This window comes from Anopheles bellator, chromosome 1, assembly GCF_943735745.2.
Source record: "Anopheles bellator chromosome 1, idAnoBellAS_SP24_06.2, whole genome shotgun sequence".
NCBI lineage: Eukaryota > Metazoa > Arthropoda > Insecta > Diptera > Culicidae > Anopheles > Anopheles bellator.
The window spans coordinates 55,974,416-55,995,635 of record NC_071285.1 but is presented as its reverse complement, the minus strand read 5'-3'; the positions used below and the strand labels follow the sequence as shown (position 1 = coordinate 55,995,635).

Below are 21,220 nucleotides of genomic sequence, written 5' to 3'. Positions count from 1 at the left end.
CCATTGATTTTTCCTCGGTAATCGAACGGAGCAGAGGAACGAAGGATCGTTGCAATTTTAGTTCAGCAAGACCGTGCACAAAACCCTTGGTGGCCGCTGGTAGAATGTAATAAAACCGTACGTAAACGTATTTGGTGTCGTCGTGCCCGTCTCATTATCGTTTGTTTCGTGTTTTGTGTGTCTCTAGCAATGTTTATTGTTTGTCGTGCCTCAGTGCCCTGGTAAATGTGTTGTAAAATGTGTTTTCGCATTGCATCGTCTTTGCCAAGCCCACGGTGCTAGGCAGGTGATGAGTTGTGACTGGATGGGTTATTGTGTCCCTGGATTGTTTGTGAAAGCATTTACGAGAATCGATAGGGATATTTAAGGTACTGTCCAACACTGAGCCTTGCAGCCCGAAACCCACCCCCACATACACGCACGCACACGCGAACACGCAGGCAAGCACCAAAAGGCAGAGAAACAGAATCGATCGTCTTCCTCTCATTGGGAGCAGGCCACTGCAAGCACTATTTCTTTCGGTGTGGTGCGCGAAATCTGTAGGTGGTCCAACCCTTTTGGTTGTTGCTTATTTTGCAATTATGATGGATGGTGGTACACATCGTGGGGTGCCATCGGAAGAACTTTTGCTATTGTCCTCAGGTAACCATTTTGCTTTGTTTATACAATTATCAGCTGCTGGCATGGGATGGCTTCGATAGGAAAAAGAAAAGAAAATAAACCCACTAACCTTGGCAGGGGCGGGCCAGGCCCCACAATGTTTAGCAAATAACACGGGTGATAAGGTGATGTCTGTAACAGCTTTAACTAATCATTATACAGTGTCCGGCTCATATAAACTATGTTGGCAAAGAACGACCGCTGTGACCCTCTTCCCATGTATTGTGTGCTATAGTAACGACAAAGTAGTCTATGGTTTAGTGCTTGTGTAATGTAGAAGAGCTGGCTGTGAACAATGAAATACACAACGGTACCCAATTTCAGATGACGAAAATGATGCTGACCTGGTTATCGATTATCTGAGCGAAGATCACTCCACCAACCTGAAATGCAAGGAATCCTCGGCTAGATTGCCAGGCACCGCAGAGAGCAACGGGCAACGGTTTGAGGCTTCCCACGGTAACGACATTGCCTCGGACGGATTAGCAAACGGTAGCAATAGTGATACAGGTACAAATAATCACAATAGTATGGTGCCAATCATTAGCGTTACCCCGCACAGCCCTGGAGCTAAGTTTAATTTTCTCGGTAAGCAAAGATGGGCTTTCAAAACACGGGGCAAACGTACTCTAATCGTTAAACCACCGTTCGTATCAACCACCCAACAGAGGACACCCTAAATCAACTGCAATGTATCCGCGAAAGCGTAGCACACATGAAAAATGCAACATTACAAAATGCAGCTATCGGTGGCCTCGGCTCCACGGTAAGTAGCATACGGCCCTGTACACACATCACATCATCCAACGGTTAAAACACTGCCGATATTTCCACCCCAGGTTTCTTCTTCCAAAATGTTCTGCTCCTGCCCGTCACTACCCGATCTTACCATTTCGAACCCAATCAACGTGTGGCCCCATCACCACGTGCTGTACGGGTTGAACAACGATCGAAGAAAGTCATGGACCGCGATCGAAGATCTAACAGAGTGCACAAAATCATCACATAAAAGGTAGACCAGAACGCGGCAAATGCATCGTATGGGACTCCCTCTAAAACTGATTGCTAAACCGACCAAAAACCATTTCTCTTTCAGCGTAAGTCTGTCCAGTTTGGACAGTGAAGAGCAGGAGTCTTTAAGGGCCGCCGAGCGACTGCACAATCGCACCAGTAGAAACAGTACCGGTGGCATCTCTACACACTCGCTAAATGAAGCTGAGTTGGCCGTACGTAGCACAGAGAGTCGATGCCGTCGATCGAAACTCGACCGTTTATCGATCTTTTTTCCTTTCACTCTTGCAGCGAGATTTTGAGAAAGTGGTAGCGAAGCGCAATCTGGTGCCAGTGGTTCCCAGAATACCGCTGCAGAAAAGTATATCGACGCCATCAATAGCGCCAGTCCGGAATCAGAGCGCGAAAGAGGACAACATCGCCTCGTAAGTAAAGCTTTTTTCCGTTGTTCCGTTGTTCCAATTGATACACTCTAGCATAAGCATCAAACACCGGCGCTGCTGGTGACACGCGCAAAGCTTTTTGTTATTTCATACTCTGAGTGGTGCTCGACGCGTGTGTATCGTTTGCTCAGATTTGTTGGCGTGTTTCGATAGAGTTACCTTTGAGCGATATGATTGTCGTTTGCTTTTGCATTGATCACATGCCCCGTGGGCCCCGCGGGGGAATCGGAAATGCAACGAGAAGACGCAGACGTGTATAGAGTGTGTCACCGAGAAGGGCGAAGCGCATGCTTTCGCTTTCAGCCATTATTTTGCCCCCCACCAATCCACTTTGGATGTTGCTGAAATGATCTTTTATTGATTGCTGCGAAACCCGCTCCTTCGTTTTGTACACGTGCATAGAGGCCAGCTTATTATGCTTTATAATATGTTGTATTTGTTTTTTCCCTCCCAAAAATTCCCCAACATGGCCGTAACACTACCACACCACTTCACTCTAGTGCGAGACATCTTTCCGACAGTGAAGATGAAACTCATGATCGATCACTGCTTTGCGTGAGAGATAAAAAGTAAGTGTGCGCCACGATGGCGCGTAGGGAATCGATGTTTGAATACTGTTGGGGTCTTTAGAAAATATAGCGCACCTTTCTTCTCAAACATTTATGAAGTGTCTTTGTTGTTTTTGCTAGTGAAATATTTGGGTTTTATCTTCTACCTCAGTTTTCAGTCGTTCGTTTTTGTTTTTGGTTGTGTAGTTCGTAGATATGCTGTCATTTGGTGTATCCCATATTAATGTTCTTTCCCTCTAATGTTGATCCGATCCTGCTGGTCATTCGCGTCCGATCGCCCAGTGGACCCCGTTTGTCCACCGTTCACAGTGGTTCTTTTATATGGTGACCGTTGTGAGGATATGTTTTTCACAACTCTATTTACAATGTTTGTTTTTCCCAACGATAAGGTGGTTTTTTCTTCGCTTAAGCTCTTCAGCCTAGGAACTCCTATAACTATTTTCGCTCTGTAGATTTCTTCATAAACCAGTGTCCAGGGAAAGGGGTGCCCGAACATGTGGTTCGCACAATGGCCGCGCTTTTGTATCTACATTCTTTTTCTGTATGCTTTTTAGTGAGGAATATACGGAACATCATGAAAAGCGACGAAAACGTGGTTCATTGTTCTTCCGGAAAAAGAAAGATAAGGCAAAAACAAAAGGACAATCTTCCGTCTGCGATGGTCAGTGCGCTGGTTGCCGCATGCAATTGTGCGATCATAATTCTAATCACTTTACTTTCCTCCTTACAGCATGCGGAGCCGTAATAAATTTGGCCAGCTACAAAGAACATGCCGTCGAGTGTAAAGCCAAAATAGCAAAGGTGAGAGAATTTTGAGGATTTTGTTTGAATGTTTTGAAACACGGTTTTACGTTTCAGAAATATTTTCAAGCCCAACCAAAACCAAGTTCCAACAAAAAGAGCTCCACCAACAGGTAAATACAACTAATTTTCGACCTAGTTTCGAATTTTTTAGCATTTTTCTCAAGATTAAGCAATTGGCCTGTGATGCATCGATTTTATTTAAACCGTATTGTAATGAACCTTTGTTATTTTTTTTAATACATATGAATACTGTAGCCTGCCTTATTCTCTTGGTTTCATCTATATTAATCAATAATTACAATAAGATTTGGGCATTCTAACAAATTACGAGTATCGCAAGAGTACTAAATAATATTAAAACGCTAAATTTGGCCAAGTTTCGTGCATCCCCAATGTTTGGTCTTTGGTTTAGTTGCTGCTACTGATTTGTTAACTTTGTTGACATGAGCATTTGCATAACACTGGACGTTTGCAGCTAGAGCTATGGAACTATGTGTTAGGAATGTTTATTTTTTGCAGTATTGCGTTGCGTTGCGTTTTGGTTCAAACAAACAAACAACCAACACCTCTCTCACCACGGATGCTAAGCGGTTGTGCATTGTTTCGCTGTGGAAGTATAACGTTCCAAGTTACTCTTTCGTTGCTTTTTACATCTTTTTAATTATCCTTCAAAACTAGCGCTCGTGCTGGTCAACGTGCAAGAAGCAATAGCAACGATTCACAACGGTGATGCGCAATACTTGTAGCTCTCTTGTAGACGAATCGGGTAATTTGCGCACTCTTGGCGATTTCGAAGGCTCCCTCCTTATTATTTGCCATTCCGATTATTAACTGTAGCGTATCTTAAGCTTCACGCGAGCATTTGCAGCTTCCGTTCCGGCTGGAACGATGTGGACGAGAGATGCCGCGACCCGCGAGTGTGCATTTAGCTTGTTTCTCGAAGGTTGTAGCTGATCTTTGAAGGGAGTCTCTTAAGCTTTCCATTACCGTAACTATCGAGTATCTGTGTAAGGCTTCACTCTTAGCTCTCCACCAGTGTAATGATGGTATTAGTTGGATTGGTTTGAATAATATTTACGTTTTGTGTATTATATGCAGTTATTTTAAGCTCGATTTTATTGTGTGCAAAACAAAACAAAAATCAAATAATATCCTTTCTATGCTTATTCAGAAGTATTATTCGGCAAACACATTAAATGACCAACACCTATCTCTGTTCTTGTGTATTACTAATGCTAACCACCGTTACGCAAATTTCAATTGATTTGAAAAAATGATAAAGTGGCAAAAAAATGACCGGATGTTACTCTCCATGGCGATTGGTTGCTAACAAATTAGGCGTGGTAACACAACACGCTAGGTAACGCTAGAACAACAAAATCTATTCACTTCACTATAACAATCCCGATTCTCTTATCTTCTATCTTCATTCAACCACTGCTATATCCTTTATACTACTTCATAGTCTTCTCGAACCGCAAATCTTGGTTAAGCTCTTTCAAGATTCAAGATTACACTAGCCAATCTTCTATCACACGCATACACCCACACTGTGGCGCAGTTCGGTAGATAATATCGTTAGAAAAAGCATACACCTGTTCCATTTGCATACAACTTCCGTTTCGAACGATCTGCACCAAATCGAATAAGCTAACAACACTTACCTAACCAATTGGAAGCAGAATAGAGCGATCACATCAATGCGAACCTCTTTCGCACAACACACGTCAACGTACACAGTTGGATCAAGGGACATTCCTCAATGTTCACTTCCTCGTCTCGTTCTCTCCCCGTTGTGGAACGCAAAATTGCAAAAATTAACCAATAGACAGTTACCGTACAATCTGCTGAAAGATCTTCCTCGAACCGCCAAAGACCTCACACTTCACTCCTCTGAACCCAGTCCGCAAAAGTCCTTAGAAACATTCTAAAAAAGGCACTCTCTGTACTCTTTCTATTGCTATCGTCTTTGTGTTTTACTGTCTCTGTCTGTCTACTGAACTCTTTTCACACTTTATCTGATTGCAAGTGCAATCCTCAGTTATCTCACCCACTGCTCTCACTGCGCACCTCTCTTCTCTAAACGTATGCCTCGCCGGGAGCATAACGGCACCGCATTGTCCACACACTCCAGTGTGGAGTGTCCACTGTGTTCTGCACGGGCGCCGGTGCCGCTGTGTTCCTGTCTTCTTCTCTTCTGGAATCTTCTTGCTACTGTATACTTCATATACATATATATATACATATATGCATATATATTCTCCTTCATTTGCTACTTTTCGCAACTTTCTTTCGTTGTTTTGTGACTTTCTTCGTTCGTTGCCTCTCTAGCAGTTTTTCTGTTGCGGACCGTTTTTCTGTTGGTTTCATTTATTTATACGTTTTCATGTGTTGTTTTTTTGTATTTACTTTCGCTTGCTATAGCCACAATTCCTCGCAACACGATGATCAGGGTAGAGACTATTATGATGGAAACGTGCATAATGATAACACTAAGTGAGTATATTACGAATAGCTACAAAAACCAAGAAAAAAACCATCGAACATCGAAATACCGAAAACTATTGTTTCCCATTTGTTGAATTTTTTAGTGTGTCAACAATTGTTTCGTCATGTTTTGCCTCTCCGTTTGTAAAGCTCTTTCTCTTTCTATATTTCTCTCTACATATGAATGTATTTGTAATGAGTATTCCTTCTTTTTGAATACAGTGCTCAATATATTTATATTACCATATAACTTGTCTAAATGGAATGCGCTTTACGAGGGCGTACTTAAACTGAAGCAAACAAACTTGCTAAAACCCACAAACCGCCCCCAAACAGCGCGCATGCCTTAAACTGTTTAGTTGTGTCTCGATGCTTCGGAAAACAAACAACGGATCAGAATTGTTTTGTGCATTTCTGTTTTGTTTTGTTGAACTTTGGTGAAAACCAAAACATGCCTGTAGTGTGTGTGTGTGTGTGTGTGTGCGATCACGTGTATCGCCAGAGCCCGGGAAGCGCAACATCATTGAAAGTTCATATGTGCCCTGCTTGCTTGCTTTACAGTTACTCGGACGAAGTGCCACTGATCAGGGACGAGTTTTTGCACGAAACTCCCATCGGACCGCACGATCTCGGGGCAGAACCGATCCTGGGCGTTGCGATCGACGAGCACGACTCTTGGAGCCCCAGTGTGCCGAAGGAGGTGGTAAAAACGTTGAAAGACAAACAGGTAAGGACAAACTGGCGCGGGTGTGGCACTAGTGTTAATGGTGGCGCGATTCCCAATTCCCAGGTGAAACGTCAGGAACACATCTATGAGTTTATCATGACTGAGAAACATCATGTTCAAACTTTACTAGTCATGCAAAAGGTATTTGTCGAAAGCTTGCAGAAGCACTTTAGCCACCTGAACCTGGAGCGGATGTTTCCCCGGTTGGTGGAGCTGACGGAGCTGCACACGGGCTTCTTGCGCAAACTGCGGCTCAAGCAGCGAGAACATCACATAGTCGACAGCATCGCCGACATACTGTTGGACTTTTTTTCGTCGATGTCGGCGCAGAAACTGAAGAGTGCATACGGTGAGTTCTGCTCGAACCACCGCTCCGCGCTCGACACATTCAAATGCTACATGACCGGGGACAATGTGTTCGCCGAGTGGTATAAGCACTGTCAGCAAAATCCGCTGCTCAAGAAGAAAGGCATACCGGAGTGTATACTGTTTGTGACGCAACGGCTCACCAAATATCCGCTGCTCATCGATCCACTGCTGAAGAGCTCGCGCGAGGACAAGATCGAGCAGGAAAAGCTGCAGAAGGGAATGTCTCTGGTGAAGGAGATTCTGGTGGACGTCGATGCACGAGTCGCTGACAAGGAGAAGGAGGACCGTCAATTAGAAATCTTCAAACGCATCGACGCCAAGTCGTTTGCGATATTCAAAAAGGATAAATTCAAAAAATCTGACATCATATCATGCAACAGGAAACTGAGGTGAGCCGATCGCCGATCGAACAATCGAGCTGGCAACAGATCACCGCAAGTGTGATGGTTTTCCGTTTCTTTTACTCTCAGATTCGAGGGAGTGGCAACTCTTATGCAGGGCAGATCGAAGATGCAAACCGTGCATGTGGTCGTGTTGTCTGATTGTTTGTTTTTCCTATCGGAAAATTCCCACAAGTATTCGTTCTTCACACCGGAAAATAAGGTAAGTGTGAACCCGCGGAGCAGGAGATGTTGTGGGAACATTTATCACATAGTTTCGTGTCGCATCCACATTCAACCCGATGGCAGGCAAGCGTCGTGTCTTTGCAAAAGTTGTTGATCCGAGAAAAGGCCGGCACCGAGTCGCGTGGTATCTATATCATTTCATCTAACCCAGCGTACCCCGAAATGTACGAGTTGAAGGTACAAAATCCGAAGGATAAAAATGTTTGGATTCAGTCGATACGGTACGTATACGACGACGACCTTTCTCTGAAACGGATAAATCCCACTGTGGTTTGTTTCTCAAATACAGTACTGCAGTCATCGATTGTCCATCGGATGAATCGGAAACTGAAGATTACATGAGCATGGACCAGCGACAAAAAATTATTGACTTGAAACAGGCAAACATTCGTGAAATTATATGTAAGTATACACAGATACGATACATCGATAGGTCAGAATAGGAACAATCAGAACCGGTGTATCTGTGCCCCGTCTTTTACGCTGTGTTGTGCCGTTTGAGATTATCGATTGTCTCTGCTCGTGTCTGCTCCAATCTGTCCTCTCTCCCTCTGTTTCCTCTTTTTGATGTTTCCATTCACTCTTCTAGTGCGGCTTCGTCAGTTATCTCCACAAAACACTTACGTATACAGCTATTATGAACTTTTAGCCATCGTGACCCAATCTATCATGGGCAACTATACAGAACCGACAATGTATTTATTTTAACATTTAAGAGCAGCAATTCTTTGCTAATTATCGAAGACCAATGCATACTTTCGTATCATATATACTTCCCTTACAAACCCTTAACATCTCTGCGTGTTAGCGGCACCTGATGCATAGTAGTATCCGCTATGAAGCACTTAATGCAGCTAGAGGCATATATAGATAGTAGCTCTATCGTATACTAAAAAGAATGCTCGTTTCTGTTTCTAACATTTGCAATGCTGAAGCGCTTGGAACAACTGAATTGGAAGGTAATGTGTTTTGTTTTGTAACGGATTCAGTGTACAAAGTATTTGGTATTTGTACATGTCGTGTCGCTAGAGTGTTTATTCTTTGGGTGGTGTACTTTGTAAGAACGGCAAACTGAGCGTGGGGCCTGTTTTTGTCCGACTCTTTGTTGCAGGTAAAATGCGCCAGAAAGATTTTGAACAAGCGATACTGCTGGAAGAGAAAATGGCACTGCAACTCAGCTTGCTCTCGGGTAACGAGCTGAACGTTGAGCAGCTCGGGCCGGCGGTCGAGTCATTTATCTCTAACTACGGATCCTACCGGGATCTCATCTCCGACGACTGTGATACTATAGAAATATGGAAACGGGTGTTGAACTCCATTCAGGAAGTAAGCTCTCTGGCATCATCACTCTACACAGCCGCCACCGGGCTGCCACTGTCCAGATCGAGCAGCTCTGTCGGCGAGCGACAGAGCGAACTGTACATCTCACCGACGCTGCCGAAGCGTGCCGAAACGTTCGGTGGTTTCGATGAACGGCGTTCCAAGCAGCTCATGGGTGTCGGATGCGGTGTCGCGGGTGGTGGGACACCGACAAACACGACACATTCCCGCGATGCTGTCCTTTCCACCCTGTCGGCCGGTTACTTTACCAATCGCGAGACGTACGAAAAGCGAGAACAGCTACCGAACGTTGGTCACCATCAACCCTCACCTTCAACGGCAGACATCGAATCACTGCTGATGCTGGCGAACCCGCACGGTACTTTGCACGGTCAGCCAAAGCTGCAGGTGGGAACCGAAGGAGGCTTAATATCGGCCGACTTAGCCAAAGATCAGAACTACGCGGCTCTACACGTGTCCCACCACTTGCACACGCTGCTGTGCATCATTTCCCAACAAATGACCACCATTCAAAGCCTGCAGCATCAACTGAGCAGTTACCGGGAAAACCCCAAAACATTGTACCGACACAATGATCAGCTCGAGGAGCTCCGTAACCTGCAGGATAAGTTGCAAGAAGAGAAGACGGCCTGGCAGAAGCATAAAGAGCACGAGGAGCGGGAACTGGAGGAAACCAAGCAGTCGCAGAAAACGTTGCAGGCACAAATTAGGGCCGAGCAGGAGGACATTAAGCAGCAGCGTGAGCAGCTGTATCGAAAGATGGAAATTCTGTCCAGCCAAGGACTGCTACTCTCGCCCAGTGTATGTACCGATTGTCCGAACACTATTGTGTCCCTACTCCGTTAAACTATTGTTAAACATTGTCATGGTGTCACTCTCTCCGCAGGTTGCATTACCCATACCGACTGGAGTGGTCTCAGCACACGATGACACTCAAAGCGTGTACGAGGAGCATCATGTGGACAGTGCGTTTGGTGGTAGCGCAACCGGTTCATCGCTGGTCGGTTCTTCCGTCACAATCGATCGGAAAAAGGACAAATGGCGAACGGCTAGCAGTACGTATTCCACGTGTTTCCCCCCTAAGCATGATAAAATTATTCCCTGGAAGTAAATCCCATATTTGCAATGAATGCATTTTAGTAACCAAAACGCCTCCGGCAAATCTTGTCAGCGCTACGAATGCCGCAAAGATCAATGCAACAAGCATAAAACAGCAGCTTCCGCTGAAGCTGTCATCGTTGTCAAGGTAAGCTAACAGAGTAACCGTTGCTTTTGAACTTTGGTCTGATGCGTTTGATCTCACTACAGTACGAAGCAGGGTTCCTCGGTGCAGGGCAGTCTAACAATGTCCCCGCTGAGTGGAAACGTCGGCATGAGTGGAGCGGCGGGCGGTGCTGGTGTCACACAAATGTTTCCGCTTAAGTTGGCAGACAAAAAGGTAAATTTACAGAGTACTGGGACGCCCGCCAATGGGGAACACATGGCTGACATTGCGCTGTTCATTTCAGATCTCCTCCAGCACACCAAACCATTCACGAACCGGTAGCAGCCCTGCAGTGATTCAGCAACAAATTCAAGTACAATCCGGTAATCCCGCCACAAGGTACGTTACGATTTACGGTTAGAGCCACGGATGATTTCATTCAATCGGTGCACTGTCGATTTGCAGGACAAATACCTACCCGAAAATACCGGAACGTTTCCGCCTAAGAAGTTCGGATAATTATCCGTCTCCATCGAGTGTGGCTAGTTCACCGGGTGTACCATATCAGTATTCGCCTCTTTCGAGCACGATGTCGGGCACACTGCCACTTCAGGCACCACCTCCGTCAGCTAGGAGCGTTGGCGGCCAGCAATCCGAAGCTGTCGGTGGTATGATGCCGCACCCATCGTCACCGCTCTCTTCGCAATATGCCACGCACCACCAACACAAACAAGATTCTGTTCCATTGGCGAACCTGAAGGACGACGGCACCAAGGGCAACAACAAGGAAGAGGAGGTGATGTATTTTTGATACACACCGGTTGAGGTTGAGATCTAAGGCGGGGCACAGCTGGCACAACCGTAAGTAACTGCTTCCTCTACGTCTTTTAACCCGCGCTAGGTTCGGGATTTTCCCCTTCCGTATCGAACGATGGCACAGTACCGATGTGACAAAGTAAGGTGGGCGAATGATACAAGAGCTACTGTACTTAACTCTTAAGCTACTATGGCCTACAAAAAGTGTAGTATAGTATTTAAAAGTACCGAGTATTATTAGGTATGAATGTTCGATAATTGTCAAAACAAGACAGAGTGTATATGCTAGTAGTAGTAGCATCCATGCGTTTTATCCGGCGTGTAAGTGGCCAACAAACGGTTCCGTCACCCGGGAACGGGTGGAGATTTTGAATGGTTGTGCACCGTGGGATGTTTAGGAGCGGCACACAGCTTTTGTAATGCATGCATAATGTGTTTTATATGCCGAAGAAATCCCAGAACCTCTTCACTATCAGTTTCCTTCACATGTGGGTTACTCCTTTACTCCTGTTACTGTCGTCGTAGTTCATCGCATTTAGGTCAACGTTGTTGCGGCAGGCAGCGTTGTTTGTTAAACACGCAAAGTTAGTTCAAAACTGCCCCTCGATCGTCGTGTACTTCATTAGCAGCAGCACAATGGGACTATGTGTTACTAATGACTTGCTAGCTGACTTTACTGATTGATACTGTGATGTGTAGGGTGTTGTGGCGTCCAGCTTTTTAGTACCTTTAACTGAGTGTGTTTTGACGTTGCTACCGCGCGAAGCCACCGAAACGTGTCTGTGCACAAAAGGAGCAGTTCTCTTGTTCCATTATATGTTCGTTCATTTTATGTTGTTGTTGTTACGACGCCAAGCGATATTGACAACAGATGTTCCGTGCAACTGTTGGAACTTTGACTCTAAGACTGTACTGATAAAATACAAATCAATTCCTTTTTAAATCAAGTTGCGGCAGGTCAGTTACTATAAGGCGGTTGCGATTAGTTTGTTCTCCGCTCTGCTTTGCATATCGTTAGTAATTTTATGATGCGCGTCCCACCTACGGCACGAAGTATATCGGCTGCCGGATGTGTACTCTGTCCACCGTGTTCCATCGTATCAAACACAATCTATGTTCTCGTAGACATATCGCCGCGCTAAGACTGGTTCTGTTGTTTCGTTTTTCGAGTCTTTTTTTTGTACAAAATCTGCCAAAAACACATTCCTCGAGATTGAATTCACACAAAGAGAATCATCTACGACGAAAGCGAGTAAGAACGGCACGGGAGAAAGTATGAAAGATGACACAAAGATGACGTTGTGTGCGGGTCTGGTGTCCAGTTACACCGAAAACATGCTCCGTTTAGCTAACTTCTTGACAATACAAGTAATGAATTTTTAAAACTGAACAAGTAAAAACAAGGAAAAATTACTATAAATAAAAAAGGCAAAAAGAAAAACAATCCAATCAAAGAATACTACCTAAGGTACAGAAGAGAGAAACCCCGCTTAAGACGACTGACGGCCCTCAACACGAATTAGTAATTGTGGTGGTCTGGTCAAAGACAGAGCGAAAGAGAGATAGAGAAAGGGGGAGAGAAAGAGAGATAGAGAGTGGCGCGTATATGAATATTTATCCGTAGTAGTCATTGAAGATTAAGAGAACCGCATTAGAACTACTATTATACCACTCTTATACAACAACAATAAATACGTGTACATTACCATTACCAGAGACTTATTGCGTGTTGCGGCAGATGAAAGCAAAATTCTATTTTTATGGAAGTAGCTATGTATACACCCGTACATACATATATATATATATATATATTGAAAGACATAAAGCTATATCTAGGTTGTACACACATATACCTGCATTCTAGATCGTATATGCTGTATATGTATCTGAAGCACGAGTATATATGTATATATGATATACACACTGTATGGGTACATATATGGTCTATACATATAGTATATATGTATATATTAATCTAAACCATATTACAAAAGAAAGACTCTGAACTGCTCAATCACTTTACACGATATATTTATAGCGTCAATCGCTGTCCCTCCATTAACTACTGTTGGCCAACGCTGTTAACATTCCTCTTTCTACAGTTGTTCGACTTACTTCGACTTGTTAAAGAAAAATAGTACAGTCCATAAATCGAGAGAGAGGGAAACATTGTTGTTCGATTAACCATTGTCAATCATTTTACTGTGGCAGTAAACAAAAAATTCCGTTGCGTGTACATGTGTGTGTGTAGTGTATTGCGATAATAACGGTAGTGAGTTAGTGCGCGGGTTTTACACGCTTCTCTCCGCGACTTGTTATCTTGTTCAAGTGATGAAACTTTTGCATTTACTATCGTAACTAAGTTTCCCGTACGTTTGGTAGTCCCAGCTGTTGTGCTGGAGTGTCCTTTACACTTATCACCAAGATGCGCCAAAGGTGTGCAGAGAACTTACAAATCAGCGCGCACCGCCACACGCACAGACAGACTGTTAAACACTTTGGCCAGCCCTTGCAACTTCTGCCTTGCTGCAGAAGATGGTGTGTATTTAATGCATGTTGAGTGTGCGCTAGCAGCTTACGAGCAAAAAACGACAAAAAGGCAGGCGAACAACAAAAATGTGTCCGTGGTATTTCAACGAATCAATAATTTTTCCACTCTTATGTAAAAGTAGATTAATAGAGGGTATAAATCCGCATCACAAGCCTCTAAAGTACGCATCATACGATCCACCGAATTTCTCTTCAAAGGAAAAACATACCGCAAAACAATCATGAATTTAGACTGTCGATAATGGTACATACTTGAAATGTAATAAACGTAAAGGAAACATACCGAAAGCGGGGCTGATGATCAATCAAGTTAATGTGTAAAATGTGCTCCCGTAAGCCACCGTAATATAAGAGGTATGGTACACAGCGCAGCAGTGTGATTCTGTTTAGTGTTCTCAGCCAGGACTCGGGTGAACTCTGCTGCGCAGCGACGGAACTAGTGACACAGTGTATTCTTCGGTTTAGGTTTTATGGTTAGCACACACTTTGCGTCTCCGAAACGGCTTTTATACCTGCTTCCAGTTTCTATTGCTTCTCCGCGGTAGGTCGCGTGTTCGAATCACGACAAATATCACCCACGTTGTACTTGTATAGTTTAAACAGTTATTGTATTAGCGCGAGGTTCTCAAAACAATCGCCCGCCGCCCCAAATGTAATCGAACAAAAAAGGGTGTGCAAAACATAAACACATGAGTAGTAGAGCGCGCAGTTGTCGAGTAGCATTATGCTTGAATAATCTATGTACCAATTCCTTGTACCAACACGGACTAACGACAAACAAAATGGCAGCCCAAACAGACAAACAAGTAAACAAACCCAAGGCAGCAGAAAGCAAAAGGGCAGCGCGCATCTGGAAACCTCTACCACACTCAAACTTTTGGCAACAGAAATGTTATTGAAATGTTATCATTCGGTCACTGTTGAAATGTTAGAATAAAAATATATGAACACGTGGAGAAAACAAAACAAAAACCCAACGAAACTGACTGTCGGGAGGCGAGGATCTATCGCCCTTTTTTCTGTTTTCATTCTAATCATATTTGTTCTGCTTATACTTCCTTGCTGCCCCTATCACCCGATGACACCGAAATAATGAGGAAATATTTTTTTGTCGGCTCATAAACGCTCTTTGCTGCTGCTGCTGATGATGATGTGATATGATGGTTGGACATGACTTACCGCAACAAGTAAATTATTGTTTCCCGCGGGTTCAACCTGACTAACGGCTTGAAAGCAACGAACCTAAGACACGCCACGCGGAAAGAAGGCAAAGTGGCAAGAATATTGATAGTGCTTATCACACATGCTCCGCATTTCGTTCAATTAATTCAATCTTGGTCCCATTTACCGAACGTGGACTTACCGAGGTGCGGTGCTATCCCTGTGCGCTATGCTATTCCTACTTGGAGGCTGTGACCGCTAGGACATTCGTTTGTGTTCGATTCTACTGTGGCTCTGTACTAGGATGGATATGTGGTGCTTCACACTCCTGTGGGTAGGCTGCTTCTGTGGCTTGTGTGCTTTGGTTGGTATAAAAAGGGGTATTCGAATTAAAGAATCCGACAATTAATGACGATCGTGTTTTTCACTTCGGTTACACAGCTGTACATGTGCACCGTACGGGCTTATCTAAAGGGTTGGGAAGGCCAACTTTCCAGAACCTCGCAGCGAAAGCCGGATCCAGCAGGAGGTCTCGAGTGGCGTTTCAATGTTTGGCTGGATAGGCTGAAATCATAGATTTATCTCATCCGGTTCATCTCGTTTCCAGGTAATCTGCCCCTGTCGGTGTACGTTATTCAGCCCGATGATAGATATGTGCCATGCTGCGTTCATTTAAATTACGACGATTTGTTAAACAGCAAAAAGGGTCAGGATAAATATCTGCGGGGGCCGTTTCTCCAGGGCAGCACTACGCATTTGGTGACTACAGAAAGAAATGAATTTTCCATAAGTTAGAATTATTGTATTTAATTGCACTGTCGCACTGACATAAGATTGACGAACTGCTGAACCACAATTGTAAATAAAAACTTAACGTATAATTTTAATTTTTTAAACGCAGTCGACCTGGGGTTGAACTTTTTCACGCGAACTGTCAAAGTTGGCGGTGACGAGATTGCTACGCACTGCGAAACTGTGTTCCGGAGCGAACGTTGCGGTTGTGTTTGCTGTAAATATGTTTCGCACTTGTTTGTTTTGCTAACGATGCAACTAGGACCGCCGAAGGTGGTTAAGGTAGATACCGGAACGCACAATACAGTCCAAACTAGAGCTTGCCGGCCAAAGGGTTACTGTGATCAGCGCTTGTCTACGAAACAACCGGAAAGGTACGTTGCTACTTCGCCAAACTTGGCCATCGCCCGCCCGCGCCAGACTGGTGGCCGATTCACGGTGCCGCGGACTGTGTCGTGAGTGGCACACAACAAAACTTGTGTTTGTCCAAACAATTATTTGCATTTCAAAACAGTTGTTTAGCGCGCACACGAGATTGCTGCGGATTATACGGGGCACCGGGGCCTTCGACTGGTAGTTAGCGGTGGAGCGACTCGGTTGTCGCTTAATCGTTTTATGATTTTACTGCTTGATCGTTGATACGTGCCAGATGTCAGATCATCGGCCATCAAATGGTCTTTATCAGCAGAATGTGTGCAACGTGTATCAACATATCATCGCACGGAGATGATGCGGACGCTGGTGCTCGGGTGTGTTGGGCTTCGTCCTCGTCGTCATTTTATTTCATGCTTCGGCACAAACAATAATACAGCCTCCTGTTGCGGTCACACTGATCTCTGCCAGTGTGGGTACATTGCCCCTCGTGTGGTTTTCGTGTCACTGGGCGCGGGAGTATAAAGCCCCCGGCGATCCAAAAGAGGCTTCCTTTGAATGGTCTGAACAGCGCATAGCGAGTTCCACCGAGCACAATTTCGTGTGAGCCATCCGGTTTGTTGTGAGTACGTGTTCGTGAACTGACACACATCTAACCATTTCGTTGCAGGCGCGGAGCACAGTGATTGGTTTCGGTAGCGATCGAGAAGTTGTTCAACGGACACAGCGACAGAAGAACAATGATTCAAGGCTACGGATCCGTCACGCAAGCGTTACTGGGGACGCTGCTAACCTGGGGCCTTACTGCCCTCGGCTCGGGGCTGGTGGTGCTACTGAGGGGCAACCAGCGGAAGTCGTTGGACATTTCGCTCGGTTTCGCCGCCGGCGTCATGATAGCGGCCTCGTTCTGGTCACTGCTAGCACCGGCCATTGAGCTGGCCGAAAATTCACACCTGTACGGCAGTAAGGGAGAGTTTGCATTCATTCCGGTGGCGGTCGGGTTTCTGCTGGGTGCCATTTTCGTGTACGGTACGGATAAGGTCATATCTTTCCTGGGTATCAATAGTCCAACGATGATGATTGGTGAGTAGTGGCGCGCGCATAGCTTGCTGTGTTGTGTGATTTGAACGGAAGTCGGTGACGTTCTTCGTTTTTCGTTTCAAAGCATTGACCCACGCGAACAAAGATAAGGCCGACATTGCGATGGATGATCAGGTTTCGGTGGAGCACGGTAAAACTTCGTACGCTGGAGTGGCACCGGCGACGCAGGATCATTCGCTTGCCATCGGGATGGACAGCTTTGCCGATTGCCTGAACGCACAGCACGCCAGTGTTTCTCGCAAACGAAGGAAGGGGAGCTCGATGTCGGCCACAGTCAAAGAGCAGTCGGTGTACACAAACAACAGCCAGAGCCAGCTGGATGCACAGCTCTCGCAATGGAAACGGATAATGCTGCTGGTGGTGGCCATCACGGTGCACAACATTCCGGAAGGGTTGGCGGTTGGCGTTAGCTTTGGCGCGATTGGAACCACGGAATCGGCCACTTTTGAGGCAGCCCGGTAAGTCCTTTCGGAACCCATTCATCTTCCTGCTGCTAACGTGAGGCCATCCACACAGCAACCTGGCCATCGGCATTGGAATACAGAATTTCCCGGAAGGATTGGCTGTCAGCTTGCCGCTTCACGCAGCCGGCTTTAGCTTGGGCAAGAGCTTCTGGTACGGGCAGCTTTCCGGGATGGTGGAGCCGATATTTGGTGTTCTCGGTGCAGTGGCAGTTAGTGTCGCAACGATCATCCTACCATACGCACTATCGTTTGCCGCCGGTGCTATGATTTACATAGTGGCGGACGATATTTTACCCGAAGCCCATGCCAGGTACGACGTTGCTACAAAGAGGTAAGCGTGCATGATCAACCTAATCGCTCTCTGTTGTGCTTTTGCAGTGATAACGGACAAATTGCCACGTGGGGCACCATTGCCGGATTCGTAGTGATGATGTGTTTAGACGTGGGTCTTGGATGAAGTGATAGTGACTAAATGCAGCTGACCAGTGTCTGACGACGCAGCACATTGACCTGCTAGAATGTACTTTAGAAAAGTATTATCAACAATCCAATCCCGTTCCCATTCATGATGGCTACGTTTTATTTTATGCCTATAGATTTCCGAAGCGACTTATACGTTTCTGGTAGTGTGCTTAATAAAAGCTACGTGAAGTACTTTACCAAATCTCGAAATTTTTGAACGAAGTTGGCGTTTGAAATGGTGAAGCGGTGGACCACGAGCGCTTATAAACGGACTGACAGTGTGGCGGCCGGTTGTCAAAGTTGTGTAACGACTTGTCATTTTATTTTAACCCCAGTCTGTGTTTTGATTGTAGAGTGCGGCTAAAAAGGCGGTGCAAGTTACGAAATAGTTTATTTTCGTGATGCTACGAACGACTTCCCGGTTCGCTGCTTCGGTAATGGAATTCATCTGTTCACGGGATTGGAAAAAGTAATGTTTTATTACAGTTGCAGCAAGAAATTCGCCCGATATTTGTTCTTCCACGCACGAGAAGCATCTGGTCACTGAAAGAGAATGGAAGACGGCCGCACGAGCAATGCCACAGGCTACGACAAAGGCGGTTGCTTTCAACCAGCCCAGCATTGCGATCCGTTTCGACGTACGGCGAGGGCACGGAATCGAAGGACGGTTTTCTGAAGCGATTCATAGCCAAAATGGGCTGGATCGACAATTCGGCGGTACGGTTGCGTGTGTCCAGTTGCCTACTGTACGAATCCGTAGCGGATAGTATCGATTACAGCGAGTTCTTCACGCGCTTCGATATGCCCGATACGTTTAACACGTGGTTCCTTATCACGGAATTGCACGTGTGGATGCTGCTGGTCCGCTCGATGGCTGAAGGTGCGGAAAAGGGAGCCGCTGGCCGGTTTCTACGCAACTGTATCGTTGAGACCATGTGGAACGATGTAACGACACGCGCCAAGCAGCTAACGATGGACAATCCGTCCGTAGTACGCCCACAGATTCAACAGCTGTCGGAACAATTCCAAGCAGCGCTCATTTCTTACGACGAAGGCCTCAGCTACGACGATAAAGCGCTAGCGGCGGCTCTGTGGAGAAGGTTTTTGGGAGGTCGTTGTGAAGACTACCAACGACTCGAGCTGCTGGTCGAGTACGTGCGCAAACAGGTAATAAATCCGAACGCACCGTGTCACGACTACGGTAGGACTGACTGCTACTTACACTGACTGCTTCACAGGCTGCAATGTTGGACCAGTTAAGTCGTTATGATTTTGCCATCAAACCGAACATAAAGTGGAGGCCACTGGTGGATAAAAAAGACGTGGCTTGATGCAGTTTTCCTGCCGGTTAGCTAGCAGCTAGTAGCCAAAGATCGCTGTCTCGGCTGTTGATTTAACGCAGCTCAAGCTGCTAGGCTGTACCAGGTAAGTGGCCGTTTCTACGTATGTATGATTAACAAAAAAGCGCTTAAAGTCTGTAAATCTGTTAGCCATAGTTCAGTGAACGTTATAAGCTGAGATCGCGTTAGTTACGAGTAGGAAAACGATCAGGGGAATGATGAAAATAAAATAATAAGCATAACGAAACTTTCAGCAAGTGGTACCCACATTAATAGTAGAGATTTCCGGTTACATCCGAACAAAGCGAGAGCCTGGAGAGAACTCAGCATCGTTGTAGTGGGTTAAAATCAATGTTTTTATTACAATTATAATGTTGCACAGTAGTTTGTAGAAAAGTTAGTCAACTCTGTAGCAAAATCTCTTAAATTGATCGCTAAAGGCAGCTGCCAAACAACTTAAAGGATGCTATCCCGATGCACGGGCCGACGCAGTCGTATTTGAGACAAATAGAGAGAGAGATAGAGTATTTTGTGCGCTTTTTTTTCTTGGTTCCCCTAGATCCCTGCCAGAGGAATTCCTGAGCTTTCGCAACAATTATCGGCCACCACCGCCTTTGAGCTTGAGCGCCGTTGTATGTAGGTCCCAATCGTAGGTTTGCAGCGCATCGCGGCACTCTTGCAGCGACAGATTGTACGATTCCAGTATGGCTTGCAGTTTGCACAGTTTAATCGCCTTGTGTATGTCCCAGTCGATGAACTCCAGTGTCAACAGGCACTGTTCCGGCGAGGGCTGCAAAGTAGACGGTGGCGGGTTAGGTGGTTTACGGTTTATTTATCACATTTGGCTTGTTTTATGCATTAAACATATTATATGTCGGTCCAAAACCGCGGCTTACCTTTTTGCCGAGCACTTTCGACATGATGCGCACTTCGTCCGACTCGAGGCCACGCGCTCGGCCCTTCGGTTTCTCCGCAAACTCGAGCAAATCCTCGCAGCTAACAAAGTTGATCGATTTGATCAGCTCACCATCCGGCGGTGATTGGAGCTGCTTTTCGAGCGATTCACCCGGACCGACCGTTGGCAGCAATAGATTGATCGGCCGCTTCCGATCCCCGGTGGCGGGAATACTGTCAAACAGAAGCGACGACGCCTCGAATCCGTCGACCGTGTCCGTCCCGAGCACCGGGTGTGTCGTATGGAACGATTCAGTGTCGTTCTCGAGGATCGATTCGCAGTGCAACGATGCGGTGTCAATGCACAGCTTGCTGTGCGTTTGGAAAATGTCCAGATTCTCGTACGTCGGATCGCGAGCAGGGGTCGTGAGCAGAGCCGACGGTGGTGGTGGTTGCTTTCTTGTGACACCACCGGACCCTGTTGCAGCGCCACTTGCGTCACTGGCCGTTCGCCGGCGCGTAAGAATGGCACTCGCAGCCGGGATCGTAGCGGGCAGGGTGGTTGGTGGCGAGAGGCTTTTGAAGTCCGCCATGTTGGGGAAATTGTTCTCCAGAAACTCGCGCGTGTAAGCCCTCTTTTGAGAAGCTTCCACAATCCCGCCAGCGATTGTCAGCTCGGAGGAGAACGCCGGAAGTACGTCTTTGTGCAGTTCGGTTAGTTTCGTCGGTTCGAGCGATTTTTGCAGCCCCACGTCCAAATTGCTCACCGTAGCTTGGTCATCGTTGTGGTCGTCTTTGCTGGCATCAGCGACGGCTGGGTGACTACTGCCGCCGGCTATGGTCGAATGTAGAAACACACTGTCCGGTTTCTCGTCGACCGGCGTGATTTGGGTGACTTTGTTTAACGTGCGCTGCAAACCGGTGGCCGGAATGATGAGCGGATATTTGCGCACGTGGCGCTTCTGGTTGACCGGGATCGTTTTGTTGCGATCGCGCGGTGGCAAAGGGATCGGATTGTTGGCGCCTC

The 21,220-nt window shown here is 46.0% G+C and overlaps 3 protein-coding genes across 4 annotated transcripts; all 3 read left to right on the top strand.

Moving 5' to 3' along the window:
- The first annotated feature begins 584 nt into the window (after nt 1–584).
- Nucleotides 585–14,574, top strand: LOC131205623 (rho guanine nucleotide exchange factor 18). Its single transcript, XM_058197802.1, has 24 exons — nt 585–642; nt 985–1,248; nt 1,329–1,426; nt 1,500–1,672; nt 1,757–1,886; nt 1,963–2,096; nt 2,615–2,683; nt 3,238–3,344; nt 3,414–3,484; nt 3,542–3,597; nt 4,770–4,847; nt 5,912–5,983; nt 6,536–6,701; nt 6,765–7,459; nt 7,541–7,673; nt 7,760–7,917; nt 7,986–8,098; nt 8,632–8,655; nt 8,808–9,838; nt 9,924–10,092; nt 10,178–10,283; nt 10,346–10,475; nt 10,546–10,640; nt 10,707–14,574. Exons 1-24 carry the CDS (start codon nt 585–587, stop codon nt 11,050–11,052), a joined length of 4,476 nt encoding a protein of 1,491 aa, XP_058053785.1. The 3' UTR covers nt 11,053–14,574.
- A 1,144-nt stretch (nt 14,575–15,718) lies between these two features.
- Nucleotides 15,719–18,155, top strand: LOC131214890 (zinc transporter ZIP11). Of its 2 annotated transcripts, none has more exons than XM_058209227.1 (5): nt 15,719–15,934; nt 16,603–17,015; nt 17,098–17,491; nt 17,550–17,807; nt 17,876–18,155. In XM_058209227.1, exons 2-5 carry the CDS (start codon nt 16,673–16,675, stop codon nt 17,952–17,954), a joined length of 1,074 nt encoding a protein of 357 aa, XP_058065210.1. In that variant the 5' UTR covers nt 15,719–15,934; nt 16,603–16,672; the 3' UTR covers nt 17,955–18,155. The 2 variants fall into 2 exon arrangements, with proteins under 2 accessions (XP_058065210.1, XP_058065211.1); XM_058209228.1 differs by lacking the exon at nt 15,719–15,934 and adding an exon at nt 16,329–16,535.
- Nucleotides 18,156–18,312: 157 nt separating this feature from the next.
- LOC131216223 (ubiquinol-cytochrome-c reductase complex assembly factor 1) lies at nt 18,313–19,546 on the top strand. The gene is made up of 3 exons (XM_058210657.1): nt 18,313–18,393; nt 18,446–19,126; nt 19,198–19,546. Exons 1-3 carry the CDS (start codon nt 18,361–18,363, stop codon nt 19,288–19,290), a joined length of 807 nt encoding a protein of 268 aa, XP_058066640.1. The 5' UTR covers nt 18,313–18,360; the 3' UTR covers nt 19,291–19,546.
- The last annotated feature ends 1,674 nt before the right edge of the window (nt 19,547–21,220 follow it).